A 23,077-nucleotide genomic window follows, 5' to 3' on the forward strand; every position below is an offset into this window, starting at 1 on the left:
ATGACTCCTCCCACACTCCTCCAGCCGAAGAAGCTTCAGAAAGCAACCCAAGAAGATTTACACAAGGTAAGTGCTACACTGTTTCAAAGCCTTCCCAGAGTTCCTCAACAACTATAAAGGCGTTCACACATAGTACACACATGAGAATCAGGTCAGGGTCAGGTCAGGTATGGGAGCATGTGCCAGAACAGCACGTCGCTGCGTCCACTTTCCGCCGGTACTCCAGGGGCCTCCGTCTGGCCATCCCCCAGGCAGATGCCAGGCCCATCCCCATCTCCTTGAGATGATGGTCAACCTGTTGCAACCATGAGGCACGTGGTCGACCCACTGGCCTCCTCCACTCATGAGACTCCCTCGCTGAGAGAATCTGGTGAGCAGGATCAGAGTCAGGAAAACGAGCCACATGTCCATACAGCCGCAACTGACGCTCACGGACTATGCAGGTAACAAATCTCATCCGAGTCTCTCTCAGCAACCGCTCGTTGGACACAAAATCCGACCAGTGATAGCCAAGGATTCTCCGAAGAGACCTGGTACCAAAGGAATTAAGTCTCCGTCTCAGATCCTTGGTCAGAGTCCAAGTCTCGCACCCATAGAGCAAGACTGGAAGTACCAAGGACCTGAAGACTCGGACTTCCGTCCTCCCGCACAGGTACCGGCAGCGCCACACCCCATGATCCAGTGAATCCATGACTCCCCAGGCCCGAGCCAGACGTCTATTGACCTCTGACTTGCAGACAGCAGAGACATGAATATCACTGCCAAGGTAAGTGAATCTCTCCACGACCTCAACATCCTCACCACAAACAGACACAGACAGGACAGCAGCATCCAAGATGTCACCGAAAGCCTGGATCTTAGTTTTGACCCAAGAAACCCGTAATCCCAATGGCTCCGACTCCTCATTCAGCACCTCGAGGGCCTCCAAGAGGATGTCTAAAGTCTCCGCAAAGATGACTGCATCATCTGCAAAGTCAAGGTCCGAGATCTTGACATTCCCAAATGACGCACCACAACTTGATCTCTCCGACATCCTCCCTAGAATCCAGTCCATACATGTGCTGAAAAGTGTGGGGGCAAGTACACATCCCTGACGAACTCCAGTAACAACTGGAAATAAGTCAGAGATGGTACCACCACACTTCACAGCACTCTCAGTACCAGAGTAGAGTTCAGACATCAGATCGATCAGTTTTGGTGGCACCCCACGAAGACCAAGAATCCTCCAGAGGACATCCCGATTCACTGAATCGAACGCTTTACAGAGATCAACATAGGCTGCAAGCAGCCCCTGCCGAAACTCTCGTCTGCGTTCGGTGAGGACACGAAGTGCAAGGATACGGTCAATCGTTGACCTCTTTGGTGTAAAGCCTGACTGCTCTGGACGCTGGTGCTCAAGCAGATGGTGGCGAACCCTATCGAGAATTATCCGAGCAAAGACCTTGCCCGGCACTGAGAGCAGCGTCACCCCTCGGTAGTTGTTGCAGTCTTGGCGATCACCCTTCCCTTTCCAGAGAGGGACAACAATGCCCCTCTTCCAGTCAGTTGGGATGATGCCTGTGTTCCAGGCAGAGCACAAAACTGCATGCAACGACACGAGTGCAGCATTTCCACCAGCCTTGAGAAGTTCGGCATGGATGCCACAGATCCCTGGAGCTTTGCCCCGTTTCAACTGGTTCACCGCAGCCCGTGTTTCCACAAGCGTAGGTGGACCACAGTTGATTCGAGGGTCAGCAACAGGGATTGTAACACCCTTGACGTCCAACTCGACAGTTGGGGGATCAGCCTGGTACAACCGCTCAAAGTAACCGGCCCAGCGGGCCTTCACTTCAGACTCCTCTGTCAAGAGCCTACCACTCTCTGCTCGAACTGTAGTGCTCCGAGGGATGGGCTTGGATGAACGTAATGCGCGAATTCCCCTGTAAGCGGGACGAGAATCACCTGTCCACAGGTGATGCTCTACCCCTCACAGATTCCTCGCACATAGGCCTACTTGTCCACCCTCAGTGCACGTACAGTTTTATGCCTCAGCTCCCTGAACAGCTCAGCTCTGCCATTCAGCCTGGCCCTGCGACTCTGGTCAATGGTATCCAGTGTCCCTTGAGAGACAAAATTCTTCTTTGCCCTGCGGTGAGCTCCAAGGCATCCACCAGCAACATCAAGGTCGGTGGTCTTGAAGGCGCTCCACAACTCTTCAGGACCCCCAAAGTACCCAGACCCCCAAGTGTCCACTCAGCCTGTTCGCAAACTCCTCAGCTACTCTCTCATCCCTGAGCTTGGCAACATCCAGCCTCGGCTGGGATGGTACCATTCTCCAGGATTTAAGGTGCAGCTTTAGAGTTGCTACAACAAGCCTGTGGTCAGTATTGAGGAACTGAGCACTCCGGTAGACCCTGCAGTTCTGGATCATCCTCCAACGACCGTCAATGAGGACATGGTCAATCTCCTTTGCCACACCGCCAGCGTTGGAATACCAAGTCCAGCGATGAGCTTGTGGGCGCTGAAACCATGAACCAGCCACCCTAAGTCCATGACTTCTTGCAAAGTCAAGGAACTTAGTGCCATTCTGGTTCATAGTTCCTGACCCATGGGGACCAACACACACCTCATAACTGTCCCTATCAGTTCCAGTCGATGCATTGAAATCCCCCAAGACTAGAAGTGTATCTCGTCTGGGGCACTGATCAACCACAGACTCGAGTGTGGCGTAGAATGCATCCTTCACGGTGAGATCACTCGCCTCAGTCGGAGGAATAAACAGAGATCAGGGAAATGACACCTAAGGAGTGACGAATCCTTAATCTCATAATACGCTCGTTGACCGGTGTTACCTCAATTATCATTGGGGTCAGCTTATTGGACACAGCTACAGCAACTCCTTGGGTATGGTAACCATCAGAGCGACCAGACCAATAGTAGGTGTACCCACCCACCATTATCTCGCCGCAATCCGGTCTCCGAACCTCAGAGAGAGCTGCAATCCCGATGTCCAAACGCTTGAGCTCAGATGATAACAGAGACAGGTGATCATCCTCTCTTAGGGATAGGACATTCCAGGCACCCACCCGAAGGGACCGCCTCAGGTTAACCCAAGGAGACCGCCGTCTGGTGGACGACACCTCAGCACCACTCCGACACACTCTCCCGCAATCTGACCCAGGGATGTTACCCCGTGGTTTCCCTCCTATCAAAGATTGGGGGTCCCGAAGGCTTTGCCCAAATCCCATCATCCGGTGAGCTGCCCTGCGAAGGGAAGCTGCACAGGAGGTACTCCCACGGAGTGGGTTTTCAGATTTTTTTGCGTTTTGCAGAATGAAGCGTTTTGCGGTGGCCGGAGTGCAAATCCTGCCACCAACCTCCTAATAAGAAGTGACCCAACTGCAGGAGGACGTCCGCAGACACAGTTGGGCACTAGATATGGATGGCCGTTGGCCCACAATGAGCTCCTCCGCCCTTTGACAGGTTTTGTTTTCAATCCTGCTGGGTGTCCATATCCAAACACCCTCCTCACCAGAAAACCTGGTGGGGGAGACGGTTTAGTCGCCGACAACCCGACCATGGAACAGGTTAGTACAGGTTTACATGGTACCTGTAGCAGGTCACAGATCGAACCTGACCTGACAAGGAGTCATGAGAATCCTGACATGAGAATCCTGTCTACGCTATCGCTGATGATTCACCAACAAGTGATGAAACCAGTCTGGTAGCTGCGGGGGTGTATAGCATTGGGATATAGCAGTGTATACATTTATATATATATATATATATATATATATATATATATATATATATATATATATATATATATATATATATATATATATACATACTTCGTAGAACACCTTACCCCATCGTCTTGAGAAAAAGGACATGGGAGGGGTCTTTTCAACTCTTGCTTTGCTTTTACAAGCATGATCTATATTTCTTCCAAGCCGTGATTTTGTCGAAATCTTAATATTCCCCAATGCTGAGAATGAGTGTCGAAAATTTGATTGGTCGAGATGGCATAAATGAATAATATTGTTACGGATTTGGAAACCTTGTGCACACAAACAGCCAGAGTCCCTAAGTTAATTATTTCGATAAGTATGTGGTTACAGTTAGAATCCCCCCTTTGTCTTATGGGAATTACATGTGTGCGCTTCGATTTATTGTATAGTCAGGTTTATTACATCTTTTACAACAACAACTACTACTACATCCACTACAACAACGGACCGTCACCTCGCTCCACCGGTCGCCATTGCCCACGTGTTTTTGGCTGAGGGCATGAGCAGAGCCTCCGTCGCTTCGGGTCGAGGCTCCGCTCCAAAGAAGGGTATGGACCGTTTCCTCCAGCCAATGAGCGAAGGGCGAGCATGACACGCACACCCCAGCCAATTGGGAGGTGACCACGCGTCATCCGACAGCCCCTCGTCCAATCAGGGTTCGAGTGGGAGGAGAAGAGACCCCTCCCACCAAAAGAGGAGCAGAATGGTTGTGAAGAGCAGTTTTCGGCATACCGCGTGATCGCGAGGATGGCAGAGTGGTTGTGGGAGATGAGACGACGGCAGATAGGAGGATCGTGGCGATTCTGAGCAGTCTGTCGCCGTGGCAGATGGTCGTGTGTGGTGGTTGGAGCGGTCTGAGACAGTGGTGGTCATGGTTTAGCGGTCTCGTTCGTGGGCCGTGGACTTTGGGTCGTGGGTTCGAGTCCCACCAGTGGTTCAGGTTAGTGTGACCGCACGAGGCGGGACAGGTACCTGGCTCGGCCCCAGCCCTCAGCTCGCCTTCCTTCCGAGTTGAAAGGCCGACAATAGACCCACGAGGTCCATTTCTTGTGTGTGTGTGTGTGTGTGTGTGTGTGTGTGTGTGTGTGTGTGTGTGTGTGTGTGTGTCGCCGTCCTGTAAGTAGAATTGTTAAGTGCTTTTTCTTTGCTCATTGTACATTGGCTGCCTTTTATTCGGATAACTCTGCTCGATGTGCTCCCTCCCCAATTATTCTTTATAAATAAATCCCTGTTAAATGTACCAGCTCCTTTTCTGTGCTTTCCTTCATTGGCCTAGCAAGGTGCGTATTGTGAATTAGTGAGGCCGTTTGTGCCGTAGGTTGTTCATTTTGTCCGGCGCGGCTTTGGTAACTCCCGCTCGGTTACACCGGATCCGAGTCGGTGATAGCGACTCGATTTGGATAAAGTCAGCCGAGGGTGTGGTTTTCCCCGGTAGTTGGATGATGTGGGTCTTTTGGTATATTGAAATTAGGCAATTAACCCTTCCCCATGCCGTTAAAATATTGGCGACCATGGTCCGCTAAGGGACCCGTGACCTTTGGAGTTATCCAAGGGTTACGACCTAAATTCTAGGTGTTCGGTGGGAGACGACTCCACTGCTCCACCTCGTGCTCATTTATCGCCACCGAACCCTGGCCCACAACAATATTTTGTCCAAGTGCTACTAAACTGGAGGTTTTTGAAAGTGGAAAGAAGGTGATTTGTGTTTTATAGTGTTCAAGTTTGTAATTAAATTGAAATAAGATGAAAGTTTTCAAGGCTGTCGAAAAAAAAATCATTGTTTCCGAGGTTTACTGGTGTTGATACACCATCTTTCACACCACCTTATTTAACACGTTAAATTAGTTATTTGTGCCTGTTGTGTGTGTCCTTTATGACATCCTTAAAAACACCATCTTTCCTGTTTGGAATGATTTTCAATTTTGTTTGACTGTCAGGCAGGCAGACAGTAAAACCAACATACTTGGCAAAAAAATTATTTCGCCAAGTAAAAATTACCCTTCTCCTCTGTGTGCACGTGTGATCCAGACGAGATTCTGTACAATTTACCAAATTCAGAGCCAAGCACTGCTAAACTGCAGGTTCGTGTTTCGATTCATGTTATGCAGTGTTCAAAATATATAATTCAATTGATATTAAATAGTTCCTCGATCAAAGACAGACAGACAGACAGACACACAGAGAGTGACCAAGTGCTTAACCCCGCTTTGCACTTCAATGATTGGGTAACTACATCCTTCCCTCCCTTGGGTGGCAAGATAGCCTAGACTCGAGACTCTAGAGGTACACATACTCATCTCTTGGCTGTCTGGTCTGGGTTTCAAATCCCGACCCAGCTATAAACTGTCATCCCGGTGTTTCACAGGTGGAGAGATTCATCAATGCATGTCCCATCCCTCAGATCGACGTGAAACGGGCATCCCGTCTGTTGGCATTAGCTGCTGGTGGCTAAAGATCCCATGGTGTCCTTCGCAAATATTAGGCGAGCTATCTCCGACACCATGAACAAATTACAAATTAATGCCCTAACCTCAGTCGAATGTCAGGCATGTTTTGCCAGTTTGTGAAAGACTTGGGCCAAGCTTCCCCCGCCAACCCCACAAGAACGTGGGAATAATTGTGGCCATTAAAGTAGAAGACCCTTACCTCCCTGTGCAGTTTCACGGTCAATGTGGCTGGTTTAAGATCTTGGAGTCTTCAGTTTGTGCTCCTGTCTCAACCGTTGAAATAACAACAGGTGGGTTGATTCAGCCCATCATCCTTCTGAGGTCATAAAAATGAGTACCAGCTTACTCGTAACAGGGGCACTGCATCAGCGACATAGCCACGCTCCTCAAAATGAGGCAACCAGCAGGCGAAGGCTGCAGACGAAATGGTGATGATTTTCTTGAACGTAGTTGGTGCTGCATGGACTCGGAGGATGAGCTTTGCATGCAATGAGATTTTCTCCCAAGACTTGGTCGCGCATGCTAACATCCTGGCTCGCAGTCAAAATCATGCCTTTCTTGTCCAAAGCTAAGCGTGATGTTATTCAAGCCACCAATGACCAAAGTGATGATCAATGTCCCTTAGAACTATCTCAAGCACATTTTCACCTTGAGCATTGTGATTGGCTGATCAGGTGTGTAAACCTGACGATCATGGCCCATAAAAGCACGTTTAAACCATCATTAACGACGGCGGAAAATGTGTTGCTAGTAGGCATCATAAGCTGTTCAAGCATAATATAAACATGCCTTTCCTCCTGTCCGTCGAAACCTTCTCATCCACTGTGCTTGGGTCTTCCATGAGCCTTTACTTTTAATTATTTATTCTAAATTGTGTTCCAATGTTTTGATCAGCAATATAACCGTTGTGTTAGCTCGAGAAAAAAAAATCACGTGATTGTACCTATCAGATGTTTTTTGGGCAATGACACGAGATGTTTATACAGTTAGAATTCCAATTTTATATCCTTGGATCACAGAGATTGATCCGCTAAGCCATCTTGCAGGATTCTTGTGCCGTGCCTCTCCGCACTTCTACAACTCGCACCGACTTTAATGACTCGTATTGTTTGCCTTTATGCTTTTAGCATCGGCCTGTTCCGGCGATTTATTACACGTTTTAGAATTACTTATTAATGTGTGTCCTTTTTTTTTCCAGCTCTTTGCAGTTTTTATTTTTAACTGCAAATGGCCTGGGTGATGCCAAGCAGATAGCAAGGGTCAGGAAGTCGGGCGATCACTTGGGTTGAGATGTATCAGGGTTAAGGCCCGTTTGGCCTGGTTACAAATCACATCACATTTTCAGCCAGAAGAACAAACGGCAGGAGCAGCTATAGAGGTTTCTAATTACTCTGAGATTTCTGGAAGAGCATTACAATTCCAGGCAGGGGACAAGGTAATCACATATATTGTAACACAATTACTTATTCCAAATACTTTGGATTTGCATTGAATCTCCCTCGATATTTTATTAACGTTTTTGTGTGACTACTAATGCCATCGAATTCCACTTGATCTTAAAAGGTGGCCATCTTTCAGTGCTTTTCACATTCTCTGATTTTGATTACCTTCTTCTGGATCGTCAAAAGATAACGCACTTTACAAATGCAGTCATGAGACAAACCGTTGTCAGGGTGACGTCGAACAATCAATGTGTTGTTTACTCATACAGAAGGATTTGACCTTAAAATTTCAAAATCAGAAACGCTTTTGTTGCTGCACAAGAAGTGCATATCATTTTCAAAGTTTGTCACCATTCACAATGTGTCCACATGGTGTGAAAAGTTTGGAATATTGAATTTTTCTTTCATGTTCGAAACGATGTACCAGTGAAGTTTTGAATTCAATCTGATTTCTTCCTGGTTTCCAAATGTAAAAAAAAAAAAATTACTCTGTAATCCATTCAAGTTAAGCTTTATAGCACGGTGTTCCAGCCACCATAATGCTGTGAACAACAAAATCTAAGAAGTCACCACTGGCGACTCGTCACGCATGCTTGTGCATCACCAGTAGTGCCTGAAAAGTCTTTTACATTTACACAGTTTTAATGTACAGCACAATATTAATTAATACCTCTCTTCATAAACATTTTAGCATGTGTTCCATCAAAATCTTTCATTTGATTGAATTACTTTCTAATGCAGAGGTCAAGGCACAACGAAGGGCTGGATGACGGTTGGGGTATAGGCATGACACACCAACAACCGTGTAAGAGGAAACGAGCAGATTAAAAATGAGACAGACAAGATAGGTGAGTTGAAAAGGAGAAAGGTGCACAAGAAACGACGATATGGGGTGGGTATGTAGAATATGCAAGAATAGCTGATATGGGGGAATAGTCCAAAAATGTAAAAGGATATCAGTATGGTATTACGAATCAAGCGATAATGAGTTGATATGGGGGATGAGATGAGATTGTAATTGGCTGTAGGGAAGAGTGAGATTTAACAAATGCAGTGATTTGAATCTTCTGTTAAGATAGAAGAGTGACAAAGGAGTGGAGGTATGCAGAAAGTTTGCACATCACAAGGAAATGGGATTGCTTAAACAACCCTGTCGGGCCCCTGCGATTCGCGGGGGATACGTTCCTGGAAAATGCCGCGAATAGCGAATGCGTGATGAGTGGGGCATTGTTTCAATGGAAAAAGGGGGGATAGGTTGCCTGCAGATAGTGATTCATGAGGGAAAATCAAAAACCTTGTGAAAGACCGTGAATATGCCGGCGAAAATTGGCGAATCCACCCACAAAAAAACTCATGAATACGCCCACGATAACGTAAAATCTTGAATATGTCCGCGAAAAAGCGCGAAAATGTAGACCCCCCCCCCCACGAATATGCGAAGCACAGAGCCGCGAATATCACAGCAGGTTGCATTTTATAAATCGCGAATACGTGAGCTCCACGAATAGCGGGGTCTGACAGTACTTAAAAATTGATATTGGTCAAAGGAACATGCGACGTTTGAGTTTCAAAATCTATCTCCAAGGATTATTTGCTGCTGACCATGTGCTGCAAGTTGACCACCTCATAATAAGCGTTTTGCTGATTTGCTAACTCTAAGTTTGCTGATTGGTTCAATCAGACTTCTTCCCACACAACTCGGACCTCATCCCACAAGACAAATATACATATTTTCCTTTCAATGATACCTACTTTAACCTGCATGGAAAACCGTACAAAGATTGTAACCGAGTCTCTTTTTTCCTTTATGGAAATCTCCAGGAAATTCCAATGACCACAACATTAATAATGTATTTCTCTGGATATTAATATGGAACGGGCAAAGCCTATAAGCGAACATAGAATTCTTCTTACATTCGATGCTGCAATTTCCGGTTACTTCGGCCTGGATTCGGGATCAGCGATCAAATAATGTAAATATACACAATATCTGATATTTGGGTCTTTCGTGTCTCCGACGATGCCTTTTTCTCCCGGGACACATCATTCCCCATGACAAAAACCGGAAGCAAAAGGGTCATAGCCGACGACACGGATTCCAAATTGCCAGGGGTATTGTGTTGTTGTTGTTATTGTTGTTTTCTATTCTCTCATGTGCACGCATTGAGTATGAAGCCCACTACGTTCGTGATGATACCTACCTGTCACATGTTCTTGTAAAGGTATGATGTATGCAAAGGGAGTACAGGTATGGTACAAAAAAATGGAAACACCAATGTTAAGTCACTTAACAGGCCATAGGGCGTTGGGCCACCACATGTGCCCAATACAGCCTATATGCGCTGTGGCATAGAGTCCACCAGCGTCTGGAATTCTTCAGGAGGGATGCAGCATCATTCTTCCACAAGAAAGTCAATCAAATCACACCTGTTTGTTGATGGAAGTGGACATTGCTGTCTCACGCGTCATTCCAGAATATCCCATGAATGCTCGATTGGGTTCATATCCGCTGACTGAGAAGGCCATGGCATATGGATAGCATCAGTATCACACTCATCCAAACATTAGGCAGCCACACATGCTCTGTGGATGGGGGCATTGGTTGTGAGGGGGGTCTCCTCTTGCAGTCATGCAAGCCATAATTATAGGTAACCAGGCCTGTGCAGAATTTTTATACATGACCCTAAGCATGTTGAGATGGTACTTGCTGAATTAATGCTTGGGCCACACCTGTGTGGAAGCCATTGTTTGGTGTCCCTCATTTAAACAGGTTATGCGATGCTGATAACAGGCTTCCTGTGTGGAAGCTTATGCGATTCAGCAGTTTCGATAGGTATGTCAGTGAGCGAGTCTGTAAACACTTCAATCATTATCGCTTCAACCAAACACACGATTTTGATGAAAATTGGCCACCGGTTTCATATCCGATGCCTAACGAAGGTTTGTCGACCGCATCAAAAAGTGTGCCCATTATGGGGTCTATGGGGTGGTTTTTAACCCACAAAATGGGTATTTGCTCTCTTCTCCGAAACTACACCCATGATTTCGATGAAAGTTGACCACAACCTTCATCACCTGTGATGTATCAACATTTGTTCATGGCATTGAAAAAAATCAGGGTTTGAGGGGGTTTGTGGGGGGATTGTTGTTGCTCCTGATCCAGGTAAGCTTCAGGACTCGCAGTCCTCTTTGTTTTTTTGTCCATTACCCGTCGGTTGGTTACATAAGTAGAAAGGGAAGCAAAAAATAAGCGATAAAACAGGAAAAAAGTTAAACGTTCAACAGGGGTTTTGAAATGAAAGGAGGTTGGGAAAAGGAAGAAGTAAGGAGAAGGTAGAGAAGGTGGAATTGTGGGACTTACTAATGAGGAGATGTGTTTCACACGTCCTTACATGCCAGGAATCATAGGCGACACTTTCGGAGAGCAATTGGTTTTATTCAAATCTCACAGCATCCAAACAATGCAGGCCCAACTCCCGTGCCATACCCAGCAAGCATTGCCCGGTCCCACCTTCAACCGAAAAGCCTCGGCTCCCCCTACTGGTTGTAGCAACATGACATGTACCATCTCCTTTTCTTTAACAACAATTCAACACAGAAATACAACCCAACAACAAAAGAAAAATAACCAATAAGAAAAAGTCTAATGAACAGTTAAAATTCCCCTCTGTCACGGATCACAGACAAAATCAATCAGCCTGACGTGTCTACGTATGAGTCTGCCAAACCATGCCTGCCCACCGGATTGATTATACATCACTGACTCCCGCGAGGGTGAGGCCTCACATTCACCTATGGCTGGAGGTGGCTCAATGCTGGTCATACCATCAGACACACCACCATCTGGCGGGGTATTGCGAACCTCGTCTGCAGGGGCCTCACAAACCTCAGAAGAGGCATCACCCGCATTAACATCATCAATCACCCCCCTCGATTGCTGGAGATGCCTTCTGTTCCGAAAATTCACACGGCAATCAGGTATTCTAACTTCATACGACCGTTCTGAAACAGGACACACAACAGTAGCTCGCCTCTGCGCTCTGTAATGACCAGCCGGTTGGATGCGCACGGACTGATTATGCACTAAAGGAGGCAGTTCAATGGTAGAGTGGTTGTGGTCGTGCACTTGGCCACGCTGACTGGATGCAAGCTTCTCTGTTACATGCTGAGGCAAAGATGGCCCCAACGGCGCATTGGTGCTTGGAAGCAATGCTCATTTCCGGTGAACCATTAGGCGTTGGGCCAGACTGTAACTTGTGTCCTGAGATGGGGTGTTCCTGTAGTCAAGCAACTCGAGGTAAGTAACCGATTGGGATTCTGTGGCATGTTTCAGTAGCTGCTTGGCAATCTTGACGGCACTTTCAGCCCGACCGTTGCTTTATGGGTACTCTGACGATGAGGTCCTGAAGTGAAACCTCCAGTCTGATGCAAAATTGCGTATTTCCGCAGATACCAACTGGGAGCCATTGTCGCAAATGACAGTGTCCGGGTTTGTCGTAGGGTGAAAAATGAGCCTTGATCTTGCGGATTATTGTGGATGACCGCATGTCCTCCAGCTTATGAAGTTCAATGAATCCTGAGTCGTAGTCGACAAGCACGAGGTTTTGCTTGGCCTGAATGTAAAATATGTCTGCTGCCAGTTTCTCCCATGGACATTGTGAGATGTCATGAGACTTTAGTGTCTCCTTGGTTTGTTTGGCTGCCATTGCACTACAAGTGTCGCATTTCTGGATGAAGTCCCAAACATCGGCATTCATGCCAGTCCAGTAAATGCATTCGCGAGTTCCCCGTAAGCTGATTTCCACAACCAGGTGAGCTGAAAGAAGGCTGTGGCACGACAAGGTGTTCATCATGACAAACAATTCTGTGCTGTGTTGCGAGCTCATCGCAAACGTGATAATGTGGTCAAATTTCCTCAGGCACAGAGCGGATTGTTTCTGGCCATCCATCTCGAATCATTTGCTGCAGCAGTTGTAATGTTTCACCATTGCTTGTATGTGCTGCTTTATCCTGACTGGTGCGATGGGAGCAGGGGACATAGTTCAGCATGTTGACATCCTCTTGCTGATATCCAGATGGCTTCATTGGCAAATATACCCTGCTCAAGGTGTCAGCCAAGTAGATGTCTTTGCCTGGCCTGTACTGAATATCCACCTCATATGGCCTCATCTGCAGTGGCATCCCCTGTAAGTGTTTTGGAGCTTGAGCTCAATCCTTTTTGGCAATCATTTCTTATGGTCTGTGATATGTGTGCACTCTCGCCTTCTGGCCATATGTATACTGGTGGAACTTCTCGAGCCCAAACTGTACAGCCAAAAGTTCTTTCTCAAATTGTGCATATTTAGTTTCTGCATCAGACATGGCCCGACTGGCAAATATGAATGACTCACCATGTTGAAGTAGCGCATCACCAAGTCCAATGTCAGATGCATATGCTTGAAGGGTGAGCTCAGTCTCTGGGCAATAGCAATGTAGTACGGGCTGTGCGGTGACGAGTTGCTTGATCTCAGGCAGTGCATTTTCATGGACTTCTGTCCAGTGCCAGACAATATCTCTCTGAGTCAGTTGCCTGAGAGGATGCCAGAGGACGCTTAGCTTTGGCAAAAACTTGCTGATGTACATAGCAAATCCGATGAAGCAACATACTGCTGGGACTTCCATTGGCATAGGCATCTCCACTCCAGCTTGTACTTTCTGAGGGTCTGGCTTCACTACCTACTTCATAAGTAAATGCCCTAGATAGGAAACTTGTGACTGATGCAGTTTCACTTTCTCGGGGCTTCAACAGAATCCTTTCAGTCTGCACCGTTCAAAAAACAGGATGAGCTTCCATGTCACCTATTATTCCTTCTTCCATGTCGCATGTACAGATGAGCTTCCATGTTGCATGTACAGACATGTGAAACATGGTGTCAGAAGTGGGATAATAGGCGACACTTTCGGAGAGCAATCGGTTGTATTCAAATCGCATAGCGTTCAAACAATGCAGGCCCAACTCCCATGCCATTCCCAGCATGCATTGCCTGATGCCACCTTCAACATAAAAGCCTCGGCTCCCCCTACTGGTCGTAGCAACACTACATGAAACAAGATCGAAGGGGCAAAGTAGTTAATTGTTTTAATTAAAAGCTTTGTCTTCGTTGTACTTGCAATATCATAACTAGCGCAGGACAAGGTTATAAACAGGGGTTCACACAATTTTTTTTTTATTTGGTTCTCCAACGAGTACTAGCAGAAATGATTTGGTAATCATATAAAAATAATGTCAGCTTCAAGCGTGCTCACCTGAATTCCCAAACCCCACTCTGATTTTTAATGCGCATCTCAGCTTTGTGTGCATCTCACTCCTCTGTAAGCGCTCTCTCAGAACGTCTGCTCCAGACGACACACTTGCAAGCCGCTCTTTTTAGGTCATCTCTACCGAGATGACCTAATGAAGCCGGACCAAGTGTCCATCCGTCCGTCTGTCCGTCAACAATTTTTCTTTCCGATCTTAATGAAACTTAGTATGTGGGTAGAGGTCGATGAGTGTTGCACAACGATATAACTTTTGTCCAGGTTCAAGGTCAGGGTCAAGGTCACGAGGTCACGTAAGTTATAAAAATCACCATTTTCAAGGCCTATTTAGTCTGCCATTCTACAAGATATTCGGCAACTGTTTATTGATTATGATATTAAAAATATTATCTTGTATCTAACCGGATAGATTTTTGAATTTCCGTCCCGTTTGGCCGCCACGTAACCTGGAAGATGGTCAAAAACACCTCCCGGTACAAAGAAAACTTTTTACTTCCGATCTTGATGAAATTTGGTATGTGGGTGGAGGTCTATGAGTGAGTGATACCCAACGACATATTTTTTTTTCCCGGATTCGAGGTCAGGGTCAAGGTCACGAGGTCACGAAAGTTGTGAAAGTCGCCATTTTCAAAACCTATCTCGTCTGTCATTTTAGGAGATATCTGGCAACGGTTCATCGATTATGATCGTAAAAAAACATTATAGAGATGACCGTCACCCCCACACGGGGGTAATTTTTTTGTTTTGGATTCTCCTGAACCCCCTCTTCTTCCTCCTTGCTCGCATGTTCTCCTTCGATCTATTTTTTTTATCTTATAAGTTATAAACTTACAATATGACATAAATTATATTATTTATAAACTTAATTTTGTGCACTTAAATTTTGAAATCACAGTATATCAGAATTATCACGGAAGAATCTTACTGACATTAGCTGAGAAAACCTTCCATCAAAAGTGTCTGTTGTGCGAGTACGTTTTTGAGCTTTTGGAGCATCTTTGAAGTCCACATTAAGTTTTTTTTTGATCCTCGTGGAGGATCTCGAAGTCTTACTCACGTTGTTGTTCTTGTGGACTTTTTTTGTTTCACATCCTACAGTTTACATCAAAACTTCCTGAAACTTGGCAGATATATGTAAAAATTCCCTGCACAGACAGTAATCATCTCCGATTTTGAAAATTCCTCCCAGAAAAAAACATATGACGTTAAAAAATCTTCGCTAATGGAAATCGCCTAAAAAATTATCTCTGAAACTCGGCAAGCTTTTTGAATTCTGTTTGCGGGAATCGAACAGGGCATTAGCAGAGATGAATTACCGCACATATGATACATCACTATGACGTCATATCAATTTTTATGACGTCATTCCTATATTTTGACATTTTTTGTTTCACAACCCAGAGTTTTCATCGGATCTTCGTGAAACTTGCCATGTATATGCAGAAAGCCCACGCGCAGGCAGTAACCATCTCCGATTTTGGAAATTCTTCCTCGAAAAAAAAGTTGACGTCATAATATTGCCCCTAATGGAAATCCCCTATACCATTATCTCCAAAACTAGGCGAACTGTTTGAATTTTGTTTGTAAAAATCAAGCCGGGCATTAGAACAGATAATTTATCGCAAACCTGATACATCACAATGACGTCAAATTCGTTTTATGATGTCATCATTAAGAGGACGAGGATCTTAGCTCATTTGAGCTTGTTCTTTTTTTTTTGTATACCTTCTCGAGGCTCATATGAGAGCTAACACACAACGCACAGCAAGGGGGGCATGAGACAAGTGGGGTGAGAGTGGAAAGGACAAAAGAGAGGGGAACAGTGACATTAGGAGATCTGTGGAAGGGAGAGCGATGGGGTGGGGAACACAGGGTACACAAGATGGACATTAGAGGGACTTTCAGGAAGGAAAGCAGGGAATTTGAAGGATGTGGGCTTGGGTAGATTATTGGGGGTAGAAAAGATCGAGGATTTGGATGGGGGATGATAAGAGGTGGTGGTGAACAGCTGTTTTGAAGGCCTGGAGGAAAGAATGGGATTGAATAGAGTCTAGTACCGTTTTTACAGCCATTTTTCCCTGCTGTGCAGGGGTTAGGCTTTTTCTTGAGGCAATGTTTTATGGCCGGATGCCCTTCCTGACGCCAACCCTGGTCGCCTCTTACGACACACAGGGATATGGTACACCTATTCTTACCGGGGCATACACCGGGAGGATTGAATAGAGTGAGGGAGTTTATTCCAAAGGCGGGAAAAAAGAGAAATGAAAGAGTGAAGGTGAGCAGTGATTCATGATTTTGATAGTTTTACCAGAAGGGGGTTGTTGGTGGACCTTGAGCGCCCTGCGGAAATATGGTGGGGACAAATCACAGACACAGCAGGGGGGCGAGACCGGAGAGGAGACGGTAGAAGACAGAAAGACCATCGACCTGCCTGCAGTGAGAGAGTGAAAGGCCCAAACACTCAGCCTCATCACGGGAGATGCCAATGATTCAAAATGCCTTGGTTTCCACAACGTGAAGCTGAGAAAGGTGGAAGGCAGGAGCACCAGCCCAGAGAGGAGAGCAGTACTCCATTAGGCTGTGGATGAAAGCTTTGTATGTGGTCAGGAGCTCAGATGGGCCGAGGAAGGACTTTGCACGATGGAGGATTGCCAGTCGGTGACTGGCTTTTGAGGCCAGGTTGGAAATGTGGCTTTCCCAGGAAAGATCATGGCAGATAGTGAGGCCCAGAAGCTTGAATGAAAGGACTTCTTCCAGAAGATTGTTGAAAAAGTGGATTGGGGGGGGGGGGTTGCCAAATGGTCCCTCCGGAGAGACATAGTGCGAGTGTGAGATTTGTCCGGATTGAAAGACATGTTCCACATATTGGCCCAGTTTGTGATTTTAGCCAGATCTGCAGTGAGCGAAGAAGCTGCTGCTTGCCGGTCTGAGGGATAACAGATGGTACGGCAGAGGGTGGAGTCATCAGCCAAGAGATATAGAGGATTTTCCAGAGTCGGAGAGATCCTTGATGAAAACCAGAAAAAGAACAGGGCCCAGAACGCTTCCTTGAGGAACTCCAGCCTGGACAGGAAGGGGGGATGAAAGAACTCCATTTAGGGCCACACGATGACTGCGACAGGAGAGGAAGTCTGCGAGCTATGAGTGGAGATGTCCTTGGATACCATAGGAACAGAGTTTGGTGAGCACGGCAGGGTGCCAGACCGTGTCAAAAGCACGTGATATGTCCAGGGATACGGCTCGGATTTCATGTCCGGCATTGAGGACCTCCATCCATTGATGGGAGAGCAGAAGCAGCATATCCAGGGTAGAGTGACCTGGTCTGAAACCAAATTAATGATTGGAAATCAAGCCTTTGGAGAAGAGGAAGAATTTAATGTCTGAAGCGATGATGTATTCCATAACCTTGCTGATGATTGGGAGAAGGCTAATTGGTCTGTAGTTGCAGGGATCTGTTTTTGCACCTTTTTATGCAGGGTAGTAAAGTTCGCTGATTTCCAAGCAGATGGCAGATGACCTTGAGCAAATGAGAGGGTGAATAGAACAGAGAGAGCATGAGCAAGCGCAGAGGAGCAGGTTTTTAGGACACGTGGGCTGATGCCATCTGGACCGGTTGCAGAATCTGAGTCGAAGGTTTGACAGCAAGCTCTCCACCTTCTCAGGAGAAAAGGGACACAGAGTCCAGGGACAGTTGGGTGCGACTGGGTAAGGTGGGTAGAGAAAGCAATGGGTTTTGGACACAAGATTTCGCTGCAAACACCGAGTTTAGGCATTCAGCCTTTTCACGTGCGGTATCAGCAGTGCGGCCATTTGAGGTAAGGAAGGGGATGGAGGAGGAACATACAGCAGAAACAGATTTGATGAGACGCCACCAGGATTTGTAGGAGGGAGAGTGGTTTGAGAGTTCAGACTTGAGCTTAGAAATATGCCTTTTTTCTGCTTCTCCTGAGAGTAGATACATACTTGTTCTGAGCTTTATGGAAGGAACTGGGATTACCCTCAGTTGGGTTTGCTTTCCATGAGCCAAAGGCAAGTTGTTTCAGGACAACTGCCTCGCCACAACCTTCAGTGAACCAAGGGCGGGAGGAAGGGTATGACAACTGAAGAGGAGAGGGGATAAATCTGTGCATGAGGGAGAGCAAGTTTCTTTGAAAGAATTCCCAGGATGAGTTGATGTTGGAGAAAGTAGCGATAGGAGACCAGTCTGTAAGTTTGATAGCTGCTTGGAGACCCTGCCAGTCGGCTTGTGTGAAATGCCAGACTTGATGGCACTGAGGTGGTTTCCTGATAACAGCCAGAGAGATGTCCACTTTGACAAGGACGTGGTCAGAATAACTGATTGGAGCGGAGGAAGATCAGGAGATATTTTCAGGGAAATTTGTCAAAATCAGATCCAGAAGAGATGGAGTACCATTGGTTGATATTTGGGTCGGGAAGTTGACCGATTGAATCAGTCCCAATGAGTCGCAGAAAGCTTTTGCTGAGGTGCCATGACAGGTGAGAGAGGTACCCACACCTAACCAACTGGCGTGATGACAATTGAAGTCACCACATAAGAGGAAGAGAAAGTTTGGATGAGAATATAGAAGTTGGTCCATGTTTTCAGATAGTGAGGTGTAAATGGAGTCATCACTGTTTGGTGGACGGTACAACACACATATAAACATGAGGTGGGAGTGGAGGGGAAGCCATAGCCAGAGGTATTCCTGGGGGAGTGGGGGAGTGAGAGCAGTGCATGGAGAGTGAGGAATGGAGTCTTTGGTGAAGAGAGCAACTCCTCTACCTGGACGAGGCTCAGGTCTATCATACTAGAGGAGGGAGTGCCCAGGGAGAGATACTTGGGAGTCAGACACGTCTTGAGGGAGGAAAGTTTCTGTTAGGCAGATAATGTCTGGTTTGTCAGTGGCAACCTGTATGGAAAGATCTGTAAGGTTTGAGCGAAGGCCCCGGATATTTGAGGTCCACACTGTTAATGAAGAGGGAGGGGAGGAGGCTTTGGGTGCAGGGGATGGGAAGGGAGGGGAGGGTAGGACAAGGAAGGAGGGGGGGAGTTAAGGAGAGTTGTTGAATGAGTGTGGGGGATTGCAGAATAGCTAGGGGAAGGGGCCGGATGAGGAGCAGAAAAGGCTCTGTAGTGCTGGGGGAGAGGGGGGGACAAGAGAGGGGGAAGAAGGCAGTTGAGGATTTGAGGAGGTGGAGTGATGAGATGGAGGTGAAAGGGCAGGGGAAGGAGGCAGCTTTGTGGAAGAGAGTGGGGCCAACTTTGAGAAGGGGGAGTGAGGGGAGTGAGGGGAGTGAATGGTGGGAGAAGTGTGAGGGGGGGGAGTGTTGAGGGAGAAAGGTGAGGGGGGAGTTTTTGAGAGAGGTGAGAGGGAGGCTTGGAGGGAGAAGAGTGTGATGGTTGCTTTGAGAGGGAGGGGTGAGAGGGGTGAGTTGGCACTGAAATTGGAAAAAAAGAATGGTTGATGGAAAGCGAACATTCATAGCAAACTGGGGTTTAAAATTTTTTAAATTGAGAAATGCGATTAAACACGTTTCTTGATGGATGCAATAAAGGCGAATTAAGAGAATGGAGAGAAGAAACACTGTAACAGTTGGATTTTTTAGGCAAGGTATGAAGGAGGTCGAAGTGAGAGCAGTCTGTTTAAATAGTGGAATAGTGCATAATGATACAGTAAAGAGTACCACACGTGTGAAAGAGGAAGATGAAGTATTATAAAAGATCGTTTTTATTATTATTATTATTATTATTATTATTATTATTATTATTATTGTTTGAGAGAGTTTTCATCAGATTAGGTCATGGAAGTGTTGTAGAAAAAATCGTGAGGTGAATGGTGAAATTGGATCGGTAAGGCCGAAGTCACATTTGCTCTACGGCGAGGATACGGCGGCCGTACGCCCTCTGAATTGACAGAAACGTGCGGCGGCCGCAGAGTTTCTGTGGTGGCCTCAGGGTGGCCCTACACCGTATGGCTATATTTTACAGGTCGTAAGGTCGCCGTGGAATTATAAAGCGGAGTTATAACTTTTTTCATTTCTACGTTCGCAGTAGCAATTCGACAATCCGAAATAAAAAAAACTGGTTAAACAAAACAAAAAATTAACCCACTCGTTACCGTCCGTCTGGCCGCACGTTCGCCTTAGGGCCCCCCTGCGGTCGCCTTGCGGGCACCTTGCGTCTGCCTTGAAAATTCTATGGCCATCGCAGGAATGCCCTAAGGTCACCGTGCGACGTCAAATCAAAGACCGTACGGCACCCCCACCTTTTCGGTCTCCACAATTTATAAATATGCCGTGCGGCTCCCCGAAAAATAAAAACATATGTGACTGCTACATTGTGTGACCGTGGAAATACTGCGGCCGCCGTATAATTGCTAGTGGCCGTAGATTTCGGAGACCCCACGGTCACCGTGGCAAATGTGAATTAGGCCGAAATACACCGTGCGGCTCCCCGAAAAATAAAAACATGTGACTGCTACATTATGTGACCGTGGAAATACTGTGGCCGCCGTATAATTTCTGGTGGCCGTAGATTTTGAAGACCCCACGTCCGCCGTGGCAAATGTGACTTAGGCCTAAACACAGGGGGTGTAAAAGATCACGTGGTTACGGGAGAAGCACTTGGCTATGGGAGGTGCATCGTCAAAAGTGAATTTATTTATTTTAAATAAGGATTGCATAACATTCGGAAAAGGGAAGATTGAAGTGAAATCGTGGAAGTGTGTGGTGAATTTGGACGGTAAACGTGGAGTGAAGCTGCTGGGTCGATGAAACGTATCAGGAAGAGGGTAGAGAGAGGCACGTGGTTACAGGAGGTGTATCATTCAAAAGGATCCAGGAAAATTATTAATTTTTGAAGGATTTTTGAAGAACAGGTAAGATTCGGGAATGGGAGGTTGTAGGAAGAAATCGTGAATGTAATGGCGAGAGGTGGGTCAGCTCAAGTGGAATAAAGATGGTGTGCTGGCAGAAGGAGGAAGAAGAAGTAGAATGAGAAGAAGAAGCAGAAGAAGAAATATCAGGACTTGTGGGTGTGCAAGAAGAAAGGTAGTTTTTTTGTTGTTTTTTTGTTTTGGATTTAAGACAAGAGACAGAGTGTTTAGTTGAGAGGGATGCGGGATGTTGGGAAAATGGGGAAGGTAGGAATTGAAGGTAATAGGGAGAAAATACAAATAAAAACGATCATACACCTCGTGGGGAATGATGGGTAAGCCTCAAGTAACCCGGTACGACAAGGTCGACGAAAACTCACAAAATAGCACGATTTTTGAAACAAAACCAAACTAGGAACACACAGTAACATGCAGGTGAGAAAATAAACAGTTTAAACGGGACAGATAACAACCGGAAACTTAACTTTGAGATCGCCAGCAGAGAGCCTAGAAAGACCCTGCTGTTGCTCCAAACCCAGAACCGAAAGTTCTTTTTTTTTTTGCATCACAAACCTTCATGAGAGTTCCCTGAATCCACCGTCATTGTTTGTTATTGAAATCTGTGAATCCGTTCTCAACTTATAGCGCAACAAACAGACGAAGACAGACGGACAGACATCGCTCCTTTTATAATATAGATTTTCATCAAACCAATCTTGGTTTCTTCTGGTGGAAAAGCCAACAACTTCTGCAGTTATTTCCTGAAGGACAGATTTAAATTGTTTCCACTGCTCTTGTGGGTTAATATCATCGCACATAGGTAGGCCATTGCTGTCTGTCTTCAAGCCTGCTCTGAAAATCTGCCTTCCAAACTTCTGGTAGAGTCTGTGTACTTGTAGTTTCTTTGTTTGTGGACTTTTTATTTTGAGTGGTGATTTGACTTCAATGGAAACTTTGGTTCCAACAGTATATTACTGCATATTGGTGAATTTATTTTTTCCCACCTGTTCATTTTTTAAAAAACTGGGCCAGTTGTTGTGTAAATATGCCATGCAACCCTGTTTTCCTAAGTAAGTCAAATGTCTATTTAAATCAGGAACACCATGATCCCGATGCTTCACTGACAAAGATGTTCTGCTGGCAGGGCCCTGCTGGAAAGGCATGTGGTGAACTGAAGAAAGAGAAGGGGATCCACCGTTTGGAGGCCATGCTGTACGCACTGGATCTCATCAACGATGACCCAGAGCTCTTGCCCAACATCACGTTGGGGGCACGGGTGCTCGACACTTGTTCACGAGACACTTACGCGCTCGAACAGTCCCTCACCTTCGTGCAGGCGCTAATCGGGCGTGACACCTCGGACGTCCGCTGCCCCAGCGGGAAGCCACCACTGTTTGGACAACCTGAGCGTATCGTCAGTGTGGTGGGTGCAGCTGCCAGTTCAGTCTCCATCATGGTGGCCAATGTACTACGTCTTTTCCAGGTGTGTTCACTATTGTGTACTTTGGTGTCAGAAATATATATATATATATATATATATATATATATATATATATATATATATATATATATATATATATATATATATAACACACACACACACACACACACACACACACACACACACACACACACACACACACACGAGCTGGCACATCGTGTACATGTACAACATATACAAGGATCGCCCCCTTGAGAGTATAATGGCAGTGCGAAACATGGATTCGACACCTAAGTTCTGTTAAACTGGAATGATGCATCTGCGGTTGACGTTATTCATTGTGATGGAAAGAGATGTCAGACATTACTGATGGCATCAAAATTATGGACATAGGAGGCATAAAACAACCTTTACCAGCTCAGTATGTCAGGTCACAAATCATACTCTCGATTTCATCGACCTTGGTTGTTGCTTTCTGATTTAATTCCTCCCTCCTGTTTTGGACCTTGGTTCACCTGAGATTCCTTAGAATTACCAGTTACCATGAATTAAGTCGTTATTGTGACAATTTCACCCGTTATGCTCCCATTGCCTTCTTTATTTGTTCGCATCTGCAGCACATGACCTACCAACAGGAAGTAGTGAACAAGGAAGTAAAATGGCATGTTCGCATATCATTTGGATGAAAAAGGTGCAATTTGTAGGATTGGGCTTTGGTAAGGAAATAATAGAGGAGAGTCAGAGAGAGGAGAGAGAGTCAAGGAGAGAGTCTGAGAGTGAGAGAGTCTGAGAGAGTCAGAGAGAG

General features: G+C 46.0%; 1 protein-coding gene across 1 annotated transcript in view; it reads left to right on the forward strand.

The window, feature by feature from the left end:
• Window positions 1–23,077, forward strand: part of LOC147014748 (metabotropic glutamate receptor 6-like) — an 817,753-nt gene that overhangs the window by 247,276 nt on the left and 547,400 nt on the right. The window contains exon 8 of the mRNA XM_085852974.1: window positions 21,976–22,314. Within this exon, the coding sequence (XP_085709100.1) occupies window positions 21,976–22,314 (339 nt within the window). The remainder of the gene's footprint in view (window positions 1–21,975; window positions 22,315–23,077) is intronic.

The sequence above is a fragment of the Eptatretus burgeri genome, chromosome 13, assembly GCF_056783735.1.
Source record: "Eptatretus burgeri isolate ZD-2024b chromosome 13, Ebu_testis_v1, whole genome shotgun sequence".
Classification (NCBI taxonomy): Eukaryota; Metazoa; Chordata; class Myxini; order Myxiniformes; family Myxinidae; genus Eptatretus; species Eptatretus burgeri.